Below are 18,483 nucleotides of genomic sequence, written 5' to 3'. Positions count from 1 at the left end.
ATAAGAGGCATAAGGTTGAAGAGTTACAATGTGTTATACTGCATTATCTTTTTTATCACAACTCATACATCTGCAGTGGGCTCAGTCAAGAAAGTTGGTATAATTGCTGCACACCTTTGTGTGTGTGTGTGTGTGTGTGTGTGTGTGTGTGTGTGTGTGTGTGTGTGTGTGTGTGTGTGTGTGTGTGTGTGTGTGTGTGTGGGTGTGTGTGGGTGTGTGTGTGTGTCTGTGTGTGTGTGTGTGTGTGTGTGTGTGTGTGTGTGTGTGTGTGTGTGTGTGTGTGTGTGTGTGTGTTAGTGTGTGCGCGTGCACGGGCACGCTCTCATCAGCTACTCAGCAATGTGAACAGTGGCTGTAAATGATTGTCTCTGTTAAAGTGACACCCTGACCCTATGTACAAAAAATGTGAAAAAGGGGTTATGAATGGATGTGTGTGTGAACATTAAATACTGGCACAACTTATATTTTGGATGTAAAAGATTTCCTCCCACAAAAATTTCATATGATACAGCAAGTTTGAAACATTATGTAGATTTTACGTCAAAATATAAAAAGGTATATACTAATATTAAAAATAAACAAAAAAAACATACAAAGCAAGTTAACACATATCCTATAATCTAAGCATAATAATGCCCCCCAGGGTGAGCATTCATTATATAGGAAATAGTGGACTTTCCAGAAGTGTTAAGGCCCTCTGCCTATGGAGTCAGGCCTGACAACACCCTTGGGCAGTGCTTTATTTCATTAATAATGCCGACTGCCTTCGATATTATTACTTGAATAGGGTACCTCAAATCTCAGACTCTTAAGATAAAATAATAGAAAGATTTGTTTTATTTCTGTTACTTTTTGTCTTGTAATTTCACGCAATTGCCAACTAATTATTATAGACAGTTGCCTGGGTATTATTCTTAATTAGTTTCAAACATAGATTGGTGTTTCTGTCATGTTATTTATTTGATGTTATAAAAACCTGTGTTAAATTAAGTCATTTTTTCCGACAATGTATTTGTCATATTCCTTGAGAGATATGAAAGAGATATCCTTATTGCTTTTAATAAAGTATTCACAATTTTACCTCTGGTTTTATGAATTTGTGGTGTAGTTCTGCCACTTGGTTGTTTAGAAATCTCCTTTGTCTTATGTATAAATAATATTCGTCTCATTACCCATCTCTATGTTTAACATATTTTACTTATACATCATCGTAATCTATAAAATCTTGTGCTTTTCCCATTAACATTTACTACTCAAAATATTCAAACCTGTCTCTGATCCTTTTTATAACATCGTAATTCAAACTATTCCATGCTTGCACCATTTTATATCCCCCATAGACAAAAAGAAACGATGGATACTTCCATATCTGTCACTTTTTTCCAGCTGAGATCATAATCCCCTCTCATACTTCCTTAATTATCTCTTCTATATATACCCTTTAATCTCTTTTTAAATATCACCTTTAATAAATTGTTTGCTTTCATAACCTATCACTTGGCCATCTGTAATGCTTCATGTCTACTTTCTTTCAAACCCTGATTTAGTTAGGCATAATTTGCCCATTGTATTGCCCTTAGACAATGTGTGCTATAGTCCCATACCCACCCACAATCCTTTTTCCTTATAGTTAGTTTTATTTCACATCGAATCATTTTTTTATTCAACCAATGATCCTGTCATTTCAATCTAACCAAGCAGAATTAAGTCAGGATTACAACCACCTTTACATATATCATTGCTTATATTATCAAATTCAGTTCACTGACATCCATTTCATTTCCACATTTGAAATTCATTCAGCCTTATATCCATCCTCAGATCATACATTCTTCATAGTCTTTTTATCTTTCAACCTGATTCTTCCACTGTTCAACTAACTAACCTTTCCATCTCCAATCAGCACTCTAACAGGAGTGAGGAAACAACTGCATCCTGTATTTAGTACTATCTGTTAAAATACATCATGCCATTTTCCATTCCATAAAGTCCAGTAAGGACCATTTAAAATCTGTTGCACATTTAATCTTTCATAAAGGGGTAACCATTAGTTCTTATCCTTCTTTTCACACCTTCAGACATCACGTAAAGGGCCAAATAACCCAACATTGCCAATTAGTTATGTCACCCTATTCTTTCATATTTTTTTCATTCGCCATTCTTCTCCAGAGAGTCCTGAATGAAACATCCCACACATTTTGCAATTACTATCCATATTTTGTTTTCAGCTATTTATTAACCTCAGCCAGCATTATCAATATTCTAAGTTTTCTATAGTGAAGAAAAAATAATACATTGTTTCATAAATCACCCTCACTGAAATTAACAGAGCAACATTCATTATGTGAATATTTATTTTCTGCCCCTAATAAGGGTTCCTTCAGGGATAATAACCCTGTATTTGTGGCTTCACCTAGATGCATACTATTCTCCCAATATATTAAGTATTTAACTGTTATAATACCTTCTGTTAAAGGCAGCCCAGCATTACCATTAATAGACTTTAACATAATGCAGACGTAATACCATCAAGATTGACTACTAATTATAAAGCACAATTGTGCCTAGTTACTATAAATGTATTTATCTGAGTGCCTTCGCTGTTGCAGTAATAACTATATGGGTTATTCTTGCTGTAGTAGCCTTTGACTGGCCTGAGGACCAGAGATTTAATTCCCTCCTCCTGGGCTGGCAGACACCCTGCCCCTGATGTCATGACATCTGTGTATAATGGTTATCGGCCAATGGCATCTTACATCTCTTTCTTACCCCCCACTATGAGGGAGGAGCCTCACATGTTATAGCTCCAGGCTCGGAGCACAAGTCACCCAAAGGATCTCAGTGTACAGAGGAAGAGTCCCTGAAGACCTAATGAAGAAGTGTGAGAGGGGCAGGGAAAGGATAAGGAAGGGGGTGCCCACCCCAACCTTAAAAAATGGCAGAGGGCAAGGAGAGAGGAAAGACATGCTGCAACAGTGAAGACATTCAAGCATCTACATTGGGTCTATATTATAACATTGAAGTGTCAAAACTTTGAATGTTATAACATCGAACCCAAAACCACGAAAGCTGAAAACCCCGAAGACTGAGAACAACGATTTTTTTCCCTGGGAAAAAAATTCCTGTTCCAGTACAAAACACGAAACATACAAACACTACAAACTATTTCTAATGTGGGGGGCTTTGCCCTCCACACCCCCCTACTTAAATATATTAACTCCAAAATCACACCACAGTGGAGGAAATAGTGAAGCTGCGGAAACGGCCCACTGAATACTTTCCCTGGGAAAGAATTCGATGTTCCGCGGCTTTGATATTGTCAGTCTTCGAGGTTTTGGGTTCGATGTTATAACATTCAAAGATTTGACACTTCAATGTTATAATATAGACCCTCTACATTTATGGTAAGTAGCCACAACTGTGCTATGTTCATCATGTTTTACTGTTGCAGTAATAACTCTATGAGAAGATTTCCAAAGCATAAAAGCGGAGGCTCGAAGATAAAACAAGTAAACAGAAGATAAAATGCCCTGCAAGACTGCAGAAGCAAATCCAGCAATGGTTTTGCAGAAAGTGGGAAGATTGTAATGTTTGGTAAAGGTGTGTAGAGAGGACCAAGTGGCAGCCTGTAAAGTCTGAGTACCTCCTGTACTAGAAATACTGAGAAGGGCTTGGAAGTAGGTTATTAGAAATGTGACCTCTTCCTCTGTGAGGAAAGCCCTTTGAAGGACTGTGTCCAGTAAGACCCCCTAGAAAGGGAAGCCTTCAGGATGGAGAGAGAGGTTGGACTTCTTTATGTTTAATGTGAAACCCAGAGTGGACAAAATGGTCACAGTTAGACAAAGAGTGGAGAGGTGCTCTGCCACAGAATCCCCTTGGATCAGGAAGTCATCTATGTAGGCATATATCTGTATGACCTTTGTCCTGCAGTATGCTATTACTAGATCCAAGCATTTAGTGAATATTCTGGATGCAGTAAATAAGCAAAGGACAGAGCAGAAATGATTCCCACTTACTTTAAAATGTAGATGCTTTCTCTGGGACTTACAATGGGAATACGAAGGTAAGCATATTTTAGGTTTAAAGCGACCATATAGACCCAAGGTGAAAGCATAGACGGGAGCTTTTGTAAGATAAGTATTTTGAGCTTGGGTCCCTGGAATAAAATCCCTTTCTGCTTTCTTTGGGGGAGGCACCTTTTCTATGGAGTCTTGCTGAAAAGCAGACCCACCTGGGTCAGAGCTTCTTGTACTTGATTTGAAGGGAGATAAGAAATGCCTGCAGACATTGAAAGAGAGTTGAAAGCAGTCTGTGACCTGCATTGATTATATGTAGCACCCATTTGCCTTGGGGTATTTTCATCTATGCATGTCAAAGACAGAGAGCCTTCCTCTTAGCTTTGAAGGAAGAGGAGGTTTGGATAAAAGGGACTGGGAATGGTCAGGATGGGACTTTGGTGAGAGGAAACAGCGAAGGGTCAGCTGAGTCAATTTTGGACCCATGGGGTCGTGGTCCACTAGGCTTAGAAGTAGTTTCCGATTGCTATATTTTATGGTGCCTTAATGTTCTATACCTTCTAACCCTTTCTCTCTTTTTCTGTGTTGAGAGTGAAGAAGGGACCAGGACTTAGTATGATAGTTCCTGCAAAACCTGGGTGGCTAAACCTGCAGAAAGTCCTAGACAGCCTTCTCCTCCTGTTTTTTTTTTTTTAAAGACAGATTCAGTCTTGGTTCCAAATTAGAAGTCTTTGTTTAAAGGCACATCTACGATCTCAGACTCAACATGGTCTGGAAAGGATTGTTCCCTTAACCAGGCATGTTCAGGCAGGCATGTCTACATATAACTCTAAGGCAGCCACCATACTTGATGCTACTAAAACATCAAAACCACCAGGCAAAGAATGCAGCATGAGAAGTAGAGTTGCAGCTGTCTGGCAATTCTTTTAAAGGAGCTCTATCGTATGTCCCCTCCAGTATTTTTATCATATGGTCCAATAGAGCTTCCTGGTACTTAATGAAGTGGAACTGTCAATTTAGAGCTCTCATAGTCAGGTGTTAGAAGTATAGGCTTTTTTGCCAAATTGCTCAAGTGTCCTACCCTCTTTTTCATTTGGCAATGGACTCCTCAAAGTGCTGCCTTTAACTCTCTTAGGACCCTGAGTCACCACTTCATCATCAGCAGTAGAATTCCTAAAAAGGTGACTGTGGGAATCCAGGACCCTAAAAAACAGTCTAGCTTCCTAGAAGCAGGTGGTTTGGCTTCAAGTTGCAGAGATGAATTCAAAATAACAACATACACTACTTCTAGAACTGGAAGAATGGCCAAGGATTTATGCAGAATGAGCTTCAAAAAATCTCTAACCCTCTCTTAGACTGACAGTAATACTGAGCTTCCCAGTGGAGATACTCCCTCATTTTATAGAGTGTTTCACCAAAGGCAAAGTCCACAGGTGGTAAGGCTAAGACTAGGATGTCCTCTGAGTCAGAATCAGAATGGGAAACTGTATATAAATGATCTACATAAGCCACTCATCCTCATCTGAATCGTCTTTTTTTTCCCAGAAACAGATTCTGTAGGGGCAGGATATCTAGTAAGACTATGCTGTCTGGTAGCAACAATATGAAGCAAATTTTCAGCCAGTCTTAGTAGGTCCTGCTGGTAGGCCTGGATGACAGCCTGAAGGCCTAGGCTAATTGTTGTATCTTTCGGCTTTTCCTGGTTAGGGGTCACCACAGTGGAACTCCAGTCTGCTAATGATTGGCAGTAGATTTTTATGTACCGAGTTGCCAGCCCTGATGCACAAACTTCAACGAAGGTACGCCCATTCATGCATGTCTCCATACAGAAGACGCTTTAGCTGTGAATCGAACAGGACAACGTCTTACTGTGAGGCGACAACGCTACAGCAGCAAGGCTAATGCATGCCAGAAATAATCTTTTTTGTTTGGCCTTAGCCTTGGTATTAGGTGTGCCATCAGAGATAATGGGACAAGGCTGTAGACGAGTTGCATAGGTCTGTACATGATAAACTGATGACTCCTCAGAAGTTTTCAGGATTTTGCCCTCCCTATCTGAATATCTAGCATGGGAGTCAGAAGACAGGGCCTCCAGAGGAATATCTAACTCAACTGACAACCCTTGTTCTTCTGCTTGTGAGGACATGGAAGGGCCAGCAGACATGTTGCACTCCAATGGGTACTCAGCAATTGTCTGTGATACCCCCTCATAATTGAAAGGGACCATGAAGACATCTTGTGTCCTTCAATAATCAAAAGCCTGGGTTAGGTGGCAGAGGACAAAGCTCTGTCTTGTGCCACCATTGTAAGTTTCAGATGCTTCTTCTGCACTTATGAGAGGGCCGAAAGTAGTAGAACCAGTAGACACTATAGTGCATGAGGATCCCTGATGCTTTTTTTCCTTTTTTAAGTACTCTGCAAGAGATTTAGCCATACAGTTAATAGTGCACTTGTTAAAATGATCCCACTGGGGATAATTGGGTACCTAAGCAGAAAAGATAAAGGGATTGAAAATGCAGATGTGGAATCTGTTTTCCACAATAAAGGCAAGTATTTGTCCTAGAACCCCGTTAGTTAAGCAGATAATGCAGAAATAATGAAGTTTTCCCAATGGAGCACTTAGTATTATGATGCATTCTGGTATTTGGGCTGACTGATGCAGTCTAGGAATGTGGGTGCTTCTGGCTCTGATGGAAAGAAAGAAGGCAACAAACAGGTATAAGATGATGCTGGCTGAGGACCATTATATACAGACATCCTGATGTCAGGTGCAGGGAGCCCACCAGCCCAGGAGGATGGAATTACATTTCTGATACTCTGGTTGACCAAGGGCTGCCACAGCAAGAATAACCAATATAGCCATTACTGCAGCAGTAATGATGATGAAAGTGTACAGTACAGCAACAACTGACACTCCTTCTTCTAAGGCTATATCAGTGCTAATCACACAATTGAGTCCTACTTGATTCATACACCAAATAGTCTTTTCTTATTGCAAATAATTTCATCTGTAACCATTATAGTTACTGCATCCGGATCCATTGAGTTAGACTACCCACTGTTCATTGTTTCTACTGGCTTGGAAGAAACCATATTAGTCTATTGTGAGAAGCTATTGAGGTGAATTTGCCACTTTTACCAGGTTTCTTATTGACCCTTTAAAGTCTGTTACTTTTAAATGTCTTTTTTGCACACTGTAACTACTACAGTCACCACAACCTGTTCTTATATATCCTTTAGCCACATTCTAGTTTATCATCTGTTAATAGCCCAGTCCGTTATCATCTTCTTAAACTATCCTGCACCCCTTCATCTGTACTGAGCAGTACTGAATCTCATTCTTCTGTTTCCCCTTCTGTACCCAGCCTGATAGCAGTAGGTATTTCAAGGCAGTACAGTAACTGCCTCCAGCTTATTGAAAACTCTTAACTGCTACCTCATAATGATTCAATATGTGAAAAATGCAAGTATTTACTTAGCTTGGAGGCTACCTTCTCACCTCAGAACACATTCAGTAAGCGCAACACATACACACATACAGCACAGAGAACTTCCACTAAACCAACTTATGCTTAGACTGTTAACAGAACACTGCCTAAGCCTCCCAGGCTAAAGACTAAGAAACCTCAGACATTAATATTTAAAGCAACACACCCACCTTCACCTTTCATACCTACAGCTAGAATACATATCATTAAGAGTCACAAGGCTGAAGACTCCAAGCCCTTATGGCTCACTGAGACTGCACCAACCCATTGTAATGTTTTAGTAACAGGTGACTCTATTGTAAGGTATATGGACACCACGATCACATGGCTAGATAACAACAGGGTGACAGCTGGCTTTCTGGAGCCAAGATATGATTATGACCTGATAGTGGTCCATGTGGGGGAGAATGAACTTAGACACTCTACTCAGAGATACATGCAGAAGGATATGATTAAGCTTGTTCTACATTTGTCTGAGGCAGGAAATACACTGTTGTTGGCTGGTATTTTGCCATCACCCAGAATGATGCCAAGATTCACAGACAAGATAATCGGCTTTAATAACTGGCTATGTAGTTGGTGTCATTCTAGTGGGGGGGTCTAGTATGCGTCAGCTTGGGAGGGGATGCCTGGCAAGTCTTTTTGTTTTGCCAGAGATTGTCATCACCTCTCTTACCAAGGCTTTCATATTCTGGCTAAAACCTTTTCCATCTCAATAGTGCCTTTTTTTAGTCATAGTTCATCTGATAGACACTCTAACTTAGTAAATTTAATTTGGAACACATTAATGTGGTTCTACTCAATCCCAGGATTCTTAAAAACAATGCCCAAATTTGGGATGTCCAACAACTTGAACACATTCCTTTATGTACAGTTACAGAAACATGGTTTCAGAGCAATGAAAGCACTACCTCTGTTCCTGAGTATAATGCCTGATGTGTCTTCAGACCCACTGGCAATTGCAGTGGAGTTTCATTATTTGTCAAGGATATAATCACCTTATAACAGGTTCCTTGGGACACCACATGTGAACTCCTAGAAGTCCAAATCACCTTAAGCAAGACTAATTACTACTTCATAGCTAGCTATATAACACCCTCTATGCCCCCTTCTGAGCATGATAGCTATCTTAACACACGAGATGAAATTCCCATTAATCCCAAGACCTTTCTACGGGGAAGCTTCAACTATCCATCAATAAACTGGCTGACCTACACTGCCAATAGCCAGCACATCCAGTGCTTCCTTGACATTATAAATGCTAGCTTACAAATAGTTAACCATCCTACTAGAGGCCCCAGTATCCTTGTCCTCACAAATATGGCCACTTCTTACACAGCTCCATATGTATCATGATGTCTTGTTAAATCATACCATAATTTAGTGACCTTTTCTTTTAATACTCATAGTATTAGTATAGTATAAGCTCTGCCTTTTAGGACTTCCTGAAAGCAAACTTTCTTCAATTACTTGATGACATGAATAAATTCTGCTGTAATCTTCTTCTTTAGGATCCGATTGGTAAATCTGCACCTATTCCTCTGACCTTTACTCCTAATTAAATAGGTGTATTGATAAGGCAGTCCTTATCCACAGCAAATATAATGTGACATTTAAAAACAACCCCCTGTGGTGGAATACTTGTATAAATAAATTATATAACAAAAGAAAAAAATTGCTTAATGTTTATAAGAGGTTACATTCTACCTACCTTAAAAGCACACTTAAACAAATTAACAAAAGAGCTTAAATGAACTATTAGGAAACTTAAAGTTGTGTATGAACTTAAAATAACCACTAAAACCAAAAATAACTGCAAATCTTTCTTTTACTACATCAGTAAGTTAACAAATAACACTCAGCAGTGTTTGACCAAAAGGAAATAGCTAATGTCATAGCTAACAAATTTTCTGCAAATTTTACTCCATCTACAGTTATAGCTACCACACAGGTTCCACAATCCCAACCACCCCCTTTAATTACTATGGAACAAGTTCTGTTATCCCTTTAAAAAGCCAAGAATACTTAATCCATGTGCTCTGACAAAATACCAGGCTGCCAATCAGTGCAAAATATGGTCTTTCTGAACCCCTACTTAAACTCTGTAATCTAAGCTTCTCCATTGACTACATTCCTGAAGCCTGGAACACAGCTACTGTAATGCCACTGTACAAGGGTAACTATAGACACACTAGCCTTATATGTAAAGCTATGCCGCACATTATCACAGACTTCATTAATCTGGACATTGAAAATCTCTTAACCCTAGACCTCGTCAATTTGGCTTTATCAAAGGAAGGTCCTGGCTCTTTAAACTCATTAATTTCTTTTAAAAAGTACCTCAAGCAGTGCATAGTGGTCATGCAGTGCATACAACATATCCAGACCTGGTCAAGGCCTATGACATTATTCCCTATGTGAGCATTATTCATAGACTTATAAATCTGAATATAAATGTTTATATTATGTGATGGATAGCTAACTGGTTCTCTGACAGAACCCATCTGGTTAAAGTAGCAGGTGCCACTTCTGAAAGCAAAACAGTTGTCATTAGTGTACCACGGGGCTCAGTTTTGGGCCCTCTCCTATTTCTCAGACCTTCAGCAAGTACACCTGGCCTATGATTAAGTAAGTTTGCAGATGACTGTAAATTGGATGTTGTTATTAATTCCTCAAATGACTGACAAATGCTCCAACATGGCTTAGACCATGTTAACAATTGGTGCATGGACCGTGGTCTCAAATTAAATGTAAAAAAATGTAATGTAGTTCACTTCATTAAACAAAACAGATTAATTTACTATATAGAAGATGCACCCCTCCAGTCAGACGCTGTTGTAAGGGATCTTGGTACTCCTGTTGATAATTCCTTATCATTGACCATCATGTTTCCATAGTAGTTTGCAAAGTCCTTCATATTGCCCATCTAATTTGCAAAGGCATCTCCACTAGAGCCAAAGAAGTCTTACTTCCCCTTTACTCATGTTTTATTAAGCCAATTATTAAATATAATGCACCTTTTGGCATGTAGTCATATCTAAACATAATGCACAACTTGAGAGACCTCAGAGATTCATAACTAAAAAGATCAGTGGCCTCAAAAATCTCAATTATCAGGAGAGAGTGGCAAACCTTTTTCTGTATTCAGTCTCTTACAGACTTCAGCATAGTGATCCATGCCTAGCTATTCATGCAATGAAAAATATTACCCTTTTTGATTTCCTATTCTTTTACAGAACTAATGGTACATCAAATACTCATTTAAAGGAACTAAACTTCCACCAGCAGACAAATAAGACACATTAGCATGATAGATTCATATCCCAACATAGCCCTCACCTCTAGAACAAACTTCCACTGCATGTCAAGCAGAGTAGGACCCTTGCTACCTTTGAGGTGAACCTAGATAATTGGATGGCCAGCCACAGATTCTCTCTCTCCTGGTCTATCTTGTCTTGCCCTCCTTGAGGCTACAGCAAAATTTAAAGATTTTTTTTGGCTTGGCTTGAAATGGTCTACAGGCCAGCTGCTTAGTGCTAACCTATGAGCCTATCTCTTGTTCAGTACATCCATTTTCCACATATTTCCATATCCTAATACTTGCCAGGTTTTATATCACCGCGTGCTAATATAAGCTACGTTTATAATAAATTGACATGACAATGAACTATTTTTTCACGCAAGGCTAAAATGCTACCCTTCATGTACCTTTAACTCCCCCTTAAAAATAATAATTGTCATCACCAAGAAAAGATCTTTATTCGTCCTTTTCAACATAATCTCTTCTTCTAGTACACAATTTTTCATAATGAACTCAATAAATTAATGTCCATATATTAACATATCTCTACATGCACATGGTTACAAAGCGAAGATATGTAAAACAAACCAACTTTCTTTTTAGAAGTACTTAAAGATCATCTAAACTCTGTCATGTGAAAACATCTCAGCTTTTTTGAAGAAGAAGATGGACATAACAAAAAATATTTATGGAATACTCAGTAACGGGCACAGATTACTCAAATTTACATAATCCTGTTTCAAATATTACTATCCACTATTTTTTTAAATTTTATATTGGTCATATAAACAGGGCTCTTTTTTCATGCAAATTCAAATGTTCCTGCCACCCATCTTCTGTTTCTCCATTTGTATCAGATTCCTTCATTTAAATAGTATCTCTCCTTTTCCTTTACTTAAAATTGCATCAGACTTGGTTCCTCTATGTCCTCAATGGATTCAACAGAATTATCAACCATCATCAATTTCCCATCACAAACTACTTTTAAAATGGAAGGAACTATGAATTTCAATGTCAGCCCTTAACTCTCACACTCTTTTTTTCATATTAAAAAGATGTAAAAACAAAATGAAAACTCCAGCAAAGCTAGAACTTCCACTGAGTGACCTCCCACTACCTGATGTTCATAAGGGTCATTTGCATATATCCCATGTGCCTCTGATACAAGAGGTTTGGGAGGTCACTCAGTGAAAGTTCTAGCTTTGCTTTAGTTTTCATTTTGTTTTTACTGATTGGTTTTTCAGTGACCTTCTCCTTATTGTTTTATATTTAAAAGATGAGACAGGCTATTTAAAATCACTTGCAAATATTTTTTTTCCACAAACACTAGCCTCCCAGTGATGGACAATTCTATGCCTTGTTACATAGCTTCTACAACATAAGTTTACTCTCATAATAAGTTAAAATACAATCAATAGTCATCTATGATTTCTGTATCTCATCGCTTTTCAGGCAGTGGCAGATGCAACACCCAAGAAAACTTTATTAAACCCAGTCCATTCTGACATTTTAATTCTAATATAATTCAACAGCTATTTGTTTCTCTTCGTCCTCCAAAAACCCATAAAATCTTACGTTTTGTTTCATCACTTGTATTCCAATTCAGTGTGATGTAAATTAGTTTGATGAATTTGTATAACTGTCTTTGTTGCCTTTCTCTCAGTCTTTGCCATGTATTGCCTAAGTGGCTCCTTCATGACCTTTTGGTCAGGTAGATATTTTGTATCCCTTAGTAGTGGCAACACCAAGCATGTCCAATCAGACATTAAAAACTCCAGTCAGATTCCATAACTCAATTCATATTGCCTCAAGACTGCAGATTCGTATGCTGAAATGAAGCCCTTAGACCTTTTTAATTTTCTCTGGGTGGTGAATGTTAGTCATCATGGCAACCTAATTTTGACTGTTAAGCTGATGCTCCTGAAAATGTACAATGTCTGCAACCGAATCCATTTCTTCTGCTGATGGACATCTAAGAACACCTCTAACCTTTTACTTCACAATAACAGTGTCAATCCACTATTTTAATAATGTTACTAAGCGGTTTATTTAATTAATTATCAAACGAAGCCTTCTGACAAAACATCCAACTTCAAGAAGCACTGACATGTACAGATATCAGCCCCTCTAACCTAACAAGGTATAAGCAATGGTTGTATAAGCTGGACATGGTGGACAGATGATGTGACACTAATTATCATGCATAAAGATATACAATGTGACAGCTGTCATCAAAACCTGTTCTTCCCACTGCAAGATGTGCATCACTGTAAAGGAAGCACAGTATTACACAATGGTGTGATGTACAGTAGCTATATTATACTTTATCACTATGCAAAATTAGTATAAATGTATACATGTGAACTGCTCATGTAGTACTGAGCAGTTCAGCTTCAAAGCTTCTGTGTTATTCAAGTGAAAGAGATAGAACTGCAAAGTGCCATATGTAATTGCATTACTTATTTATGTAATTACTTACTCCTGTGTTTGCTTTTACAATATTTGTTATCATGGTAGAATCCCATTTGACTAAGGGTGCTTATAAAGGGATAGAATTGTGGTATGACATACGTGATTTATTTATAAGTTTATTTAGTTACTTATTTATTAACTTTTGTAATACCTGTTATAATGTTAGAATCACTTGGATAAGGGTCTTTTTAAAAGACACATGAGAAGCCAAATGTTCCAGCAAGCCAATACAAAAATAAATAGATTATTAACAACAAAAACAAAGGACAAGTAGCCTAAGCAACTGTAAACCTGTTAATTATATTATTACAATGAATTATTGCAAAAATGTGCTTCTAAGCAACATGCATATAGATAGAAATAATGCAAAGGATACTTGTTAAAGAGATTTGTGCTTCAGCCATTTTACCAAATGGAGAAGGTAGACAAATGTATTTATCAGGAATAATGAGTCAGGGGCATGACAGTAAGACAAGGGGAGGAACTGGGAATCCCAGGTCAGCAGACTAGGCAGAAATGACACTGCACAGAGGGAGGTGGGTAGTTTATGTATTTGTGCAGAACTGAGCTTTCTGCCTTGCAACACATACTCAAATAGTACTATTGTCTGAGCTGTTTTTGAAAGGCTTCCACCACTATACAACAGACAAATCATAATTGCTCACTATACTATGCAACATGGTCCTTAAAGGATTCAAGTTGCTTAATGATAACTTACATGGTGAGAGTCAGAATTCATAATTTACTATAGAGCACCTTTCTCTGGTCCCATTGCAACAACTTCTGACATAAACTATAGCACATTCAGTATTTCAAACTGATTAGCAATATGTTTGAAATGCATTTTATGATACTTACATTGCTTTGCAGTTTGCTGGTTTTTAAAGCATGCTGCAGATGGAGTAAATTTGGCAGCTCTGAAGATGGATCATGGATATCTTGTAAGTCTGTCTTGTATTTTACCTAATGGAGTAAGAAAAAAAATAAAGATCATTTGGTAAAAAAAAAAAACTGATGACCATGCTAAAGACAGAAAATAAACAGATATCAGTTGCTATCCTTAGCAGAACAGAAACATCAATAGATCAGCAATAACATGCCAGTCTCAAACCCCTCATCCTGCTTACGACAGATGCAAATATTTTACCTTTGGAGATCCTACTGAGAAGTAAATGCACATAATAGTCTAATGATAAGAAAATAATCAAAAATGAGACAAGAATGTAGGATATGCACTGGAAGTAATTCAATAGTTGCATCAAATATTTCTGAACAGTCTGTGATCTCTGTCTTAGCAACTCCTATTGAAGTAGTAATTCAAGCTTATCAAGGTAAGTACATTAATATTAAGACTGTAATGGCTAATACTTGAAAAAGTGATTACAACTGTCCAATAGTGTCAGAAAACAGACTACACGATTGGCCTATGTCATGGGACCCTGTTAGAAAACAGCTACTACAAATTTAAAGAGGCAGTTTAATATGTTACATCCACATTTTCAAGTGTCAATAGAATCCTAGCTGTCTCATCTATTGCCTGGTGCCATTTAGTAATTTGGCATCCCTACACTTGAGAACCAAAAACAACAACAACAAAAACAAAACAAAAGGTCTGTTTCAATCTGTCTGGCACTCTTAAAATTCAAGACCAAGCCTGATCTATTTAATGCTCCTCAATTCCAAGATGAGGAGGAAAAAAATGCTTCTGAATTTAAAAGTGTAGCAAGTCACTGGCTACAACTTATGTCACACATGAAGCATTGAAACGTTTTTCAGTCTTAAAACACTGTATCAGAAATTAATACCAGTACTGCACCACTGATCCATTGGCATTTCCCAATTGTACCACCTAACAGCTTGCACCCTGGGCAGTTGTTGCATTCACCCCCACCCTAGTTATGCTACTGGGAATCAAAAATTCGCACCTTTTTTTTTTTTTTTAATTTATCTCCAAAATTTTATTAAAATGCACATCATTAAACATGAAACTACAAACACAAACATGAACCATAATTAAACATTTCAAAATCGTTACTATATTTCTAATAGCCCATTAACTAGATTCATATACAAACATGGTTGTATCATTAAATTTAATTCTCAATGAAGCTAACAAAACAAATGAAAAGCTAGAAACATGCAATGCATTCAAAACTAAAAAAAAAGCAATACAGAAAAATCTGCAAGACAGAGAGCCCAAAGAACTGTTTCTTGTTTTTCACATGTGATGCAGTGATAAATAAAATCACAGTGAATTCTAAACAGCGGGACTGAATGTTCACCAGACTTTGGATTCCTTTCCAAAGCCACTGCATCATCCTCTCAAAGAAGACTGCCCCTGGAGACTTCCACAGTGCTACTGTAGCCATCTGCAGAAAATAGAAGTTCATGTAGGCAACTGTCAAATTACTTATCTGACCTGAAAAGCAATAACATATCATAAAGAACGTTGACTTGGACCATTGGGATCATATTTTAATAGCTCAAACAGACTGCTTTTATACAAGTACTATTCCATAATTTATACTCAGCATCTGTAATGCTACTTCAACACCATAGACACAGCTATGATATTTGCTATTTCTTGTTCTCTACTCATCTGAGAGTTCAGTAATCCTCAAACAATGCAAAACTACCTCCTCATACATTCTAAGTCCCACCAAGGTAGAATCTTATCATAGTAATGCTTCTTGTGTTGCCTACCCCTAACACTGCACATTTAACCTGAAGCCCCACTGTAACCCTACCTACAACAGGTTTAAGTAAAATCTTATAAAAATTCAGAGACTGATTTCTTAACAGTAACACTGCCAAGCTTTGTTTATTTGATATAGTATGAAGTATATGTTCTGCTCTTTCATTTTATGCCACACATCCCATTCATTTGTTAGAGATTATTTGATGGCACACAAAATACATATTTTAATATTTCAACGGACACCATGTATCTTTGCAGAAATAATTAGCTCATGAACTGTTACTGTAGAGAAGTGGTGATTTTATGAGTTCCAAATCTCCAATATTTGGTACTTGGGGAAATATTGGCATCAGAGTTATTTGCAGCTGAAGATAGACCTGTACTTCGACATTTGCTGACAACATATCTGGCTGAATGTTCTGCTGGATGCTCTCCTAACCCATTTCTGGGAACCCCAGTAAACTCTGTAGATACATCAGTGTCAAGGTCAGTATATTTAAATCCACCAGTGTCTCTCAGATACCTACTGTTCATCTTGAGTAGATCTTATTTATTTCTATCTCAGCATTTGTCTTAGTTATTCAAGATTCAAAAGAACAATTACTTTTGTTAATTTTTCAGGACAGCTCTGCTAAATTCTCATCTTGTCTCTTTCCTGCAAATCAGAAAGAGTTCTGGTTTGTCTATTAAAACAGCACTTTTGTTTTGACTGATTTGTCTTCAGTCTTTCTTGTAGTTGCACATTGTTCATGCTTAGATGAATGCTGGTACTACATTCATGTCCACTCTGCAAACACTTTGGCGTGCTGATTGTACCCCCTAACACCTTGCTTCAGGGATGGTCATCCTGTTTGTCCCACCCTAGCTACATTGTTGCTGCTCACAATTGCTGTGTTTCCTTTTTATTGGCCCCAGTACTATATGTGTGTATAACTGAAACTTATTATTTAATCTGTTTTTGAAATTTATGCCCTGTAAAATTCAGCATATTTTGACTTTATTCTTACCTACTGATTTACTGTTCTGTGACTTTATTTTTTATACTCTTTATTCTCCCCTTTTTATTTTTCACATGATGGACTCATGGTTTTCCTTCTTGCATCCACTTTTCTTATTGATTCTTTTATCAAGGAGACAATCATCCCACCCATTTCTACCCTGACAGAGGTATGAATTGAGAGATAGTGAGCGGGTCAGAATGAACGTCAAACAGACTTCCCTGTGTCCACCCCTGCAGCAGCCTTGCTAGCACCACGGTAACTTCCTCTGAAGATGCATATACACCTCCATGTATTTACAATTTCCTGTCCAAAAAGCACACACTGCTTCCAGCACAAGGCTTGTTAGACAATTAAGGTTGCTTAAATGAATGTTGGTACTGCATTCATACACTTTGAAGTTGCTGATAGTGCCCCCTAACAATTTGCTCGAGGGGCAACCATCCCCTTTGCCTCACCCTAGTCATGTTGTTGATACTATCATTTGCTTTGTTTACTTTTTCTTTGCCCCAGTACTATATATGTATAATTTAAGTTTTTTATTCAGTCTGTTTTTTGTAATTTTTACCCTGGGAAAACTTGGCATATAATTTAGTGATTCATGTTTTGAGTTTATTCCTACCAATTGGCTTACTGCTTCTCTAACTTTATTTTCATACTCTTTATTGTCCTCTTTTTTTATTGTCCACAGGGTTGGTCCAATGGTTTCCCTTTTTGCATCCACATTACTTATTCAATGTTCCATCAAGGTGAGAACCACCCGTCCATTTGTTCCCTGATGGAGGTAAGAATTGGGTGTTAGTGGGAGGGCCAGTCTGAAGGTCGCACACTGTCCTATACCCACCCCTGAAACAGCCTTGCAAGCTCTTCTATATATTCCTCAGTAGGCACATGGATATCTCTAAGCATGTAAAACTTCCTGTTCAAGCAGCACTCACCACTTGCAGCACAGGACTTGCTAGGCAATTAATGCTGCAGCAATTGCCAGTGCAGCAAACCCAGCTGCCTCCCTCTCTCCAGGATGAGGGCCAGCATCATCCACTATCTCAAATCTTCTTGCATTTGGTACATGCAGTGCTCATGCTGTTAGTTAAATAAGGATTGAAAAGGTCACAGACATGCCATTATCCCTCTGTACCACAGGGCCAGGTTATACCCTTTGTTCTTCTTGCCTGTTAATTATAGCTCTTTTTACTTTACTGTTATCTAATGTATCTTACTCATGTTTTACAGTGCTGGGTTCTACTTGTTACCTTTGTTTACAATGTGCTTTTCCTTTTATTAGACTAGCCCACTCTACTCTTTGCACTATTCTACCATGACTGTTCAGACTTCTTTTACTGTTTAAAGTAATGCAATATTCTGCTGGCATGCCATGTGTTCAGATCTCATCTAGTACTAGGTACTGTCTACAGTTTTGTATTAATTTCCATATCTTATGCAAACACAGAACTGAGTGACAGTGATAGTTTCACTGGGCACTACCAAGTGCACCCCAATATGATTTGTC

The 18,483-nt window shown here is 38.0% G+C and overlaps 1 protein-coding gene across 3 annotated transcripts in view; it reads right to left on the bottom strand.

Moving 5' to 3' along the window:
* Nucleotides 1-18,483, bottom strand: part of LOC122796246 (nebulette-like) — a 1,283,698-nt gene that overhangs the window by 816,651 nt on the left and 448,564 nt on the right. For all 3 annotated transcript variants that reach the window (XM_044064567.1, XM_044064568.1, XM_044064569.1), the window contains exon 9: nt 14,136-14,240. In XM_044064567.1, the coding sequence (XP_043920502.1) occupies nt 14,136-14,240 (105 nt within the window). The remainder of the gene's footprint in view (nt 1-14,135; nt 14,241-18,483) is intronic.

The sequence above is a fragment of the Protopterus annectens genome, chromosome 3.part0, assembly GCF_019279795.1.
Source record: "Protopterus annectens isolate FY-2018-M chromosome 3.part0, PAN1.0, whole genome shotgun sequence".
Taxonomy (NCBI): Eukaryota; Metazoa; Chordata; order Ceratodontiformes; family Protopteridae; genus Protopterus; species Protopterus annectens.
The sequence above is the reverse complement of the archived record's forward strand: the minus strand, read 5'-3'. Positions and strand labels throughout refer to the sequence as shown.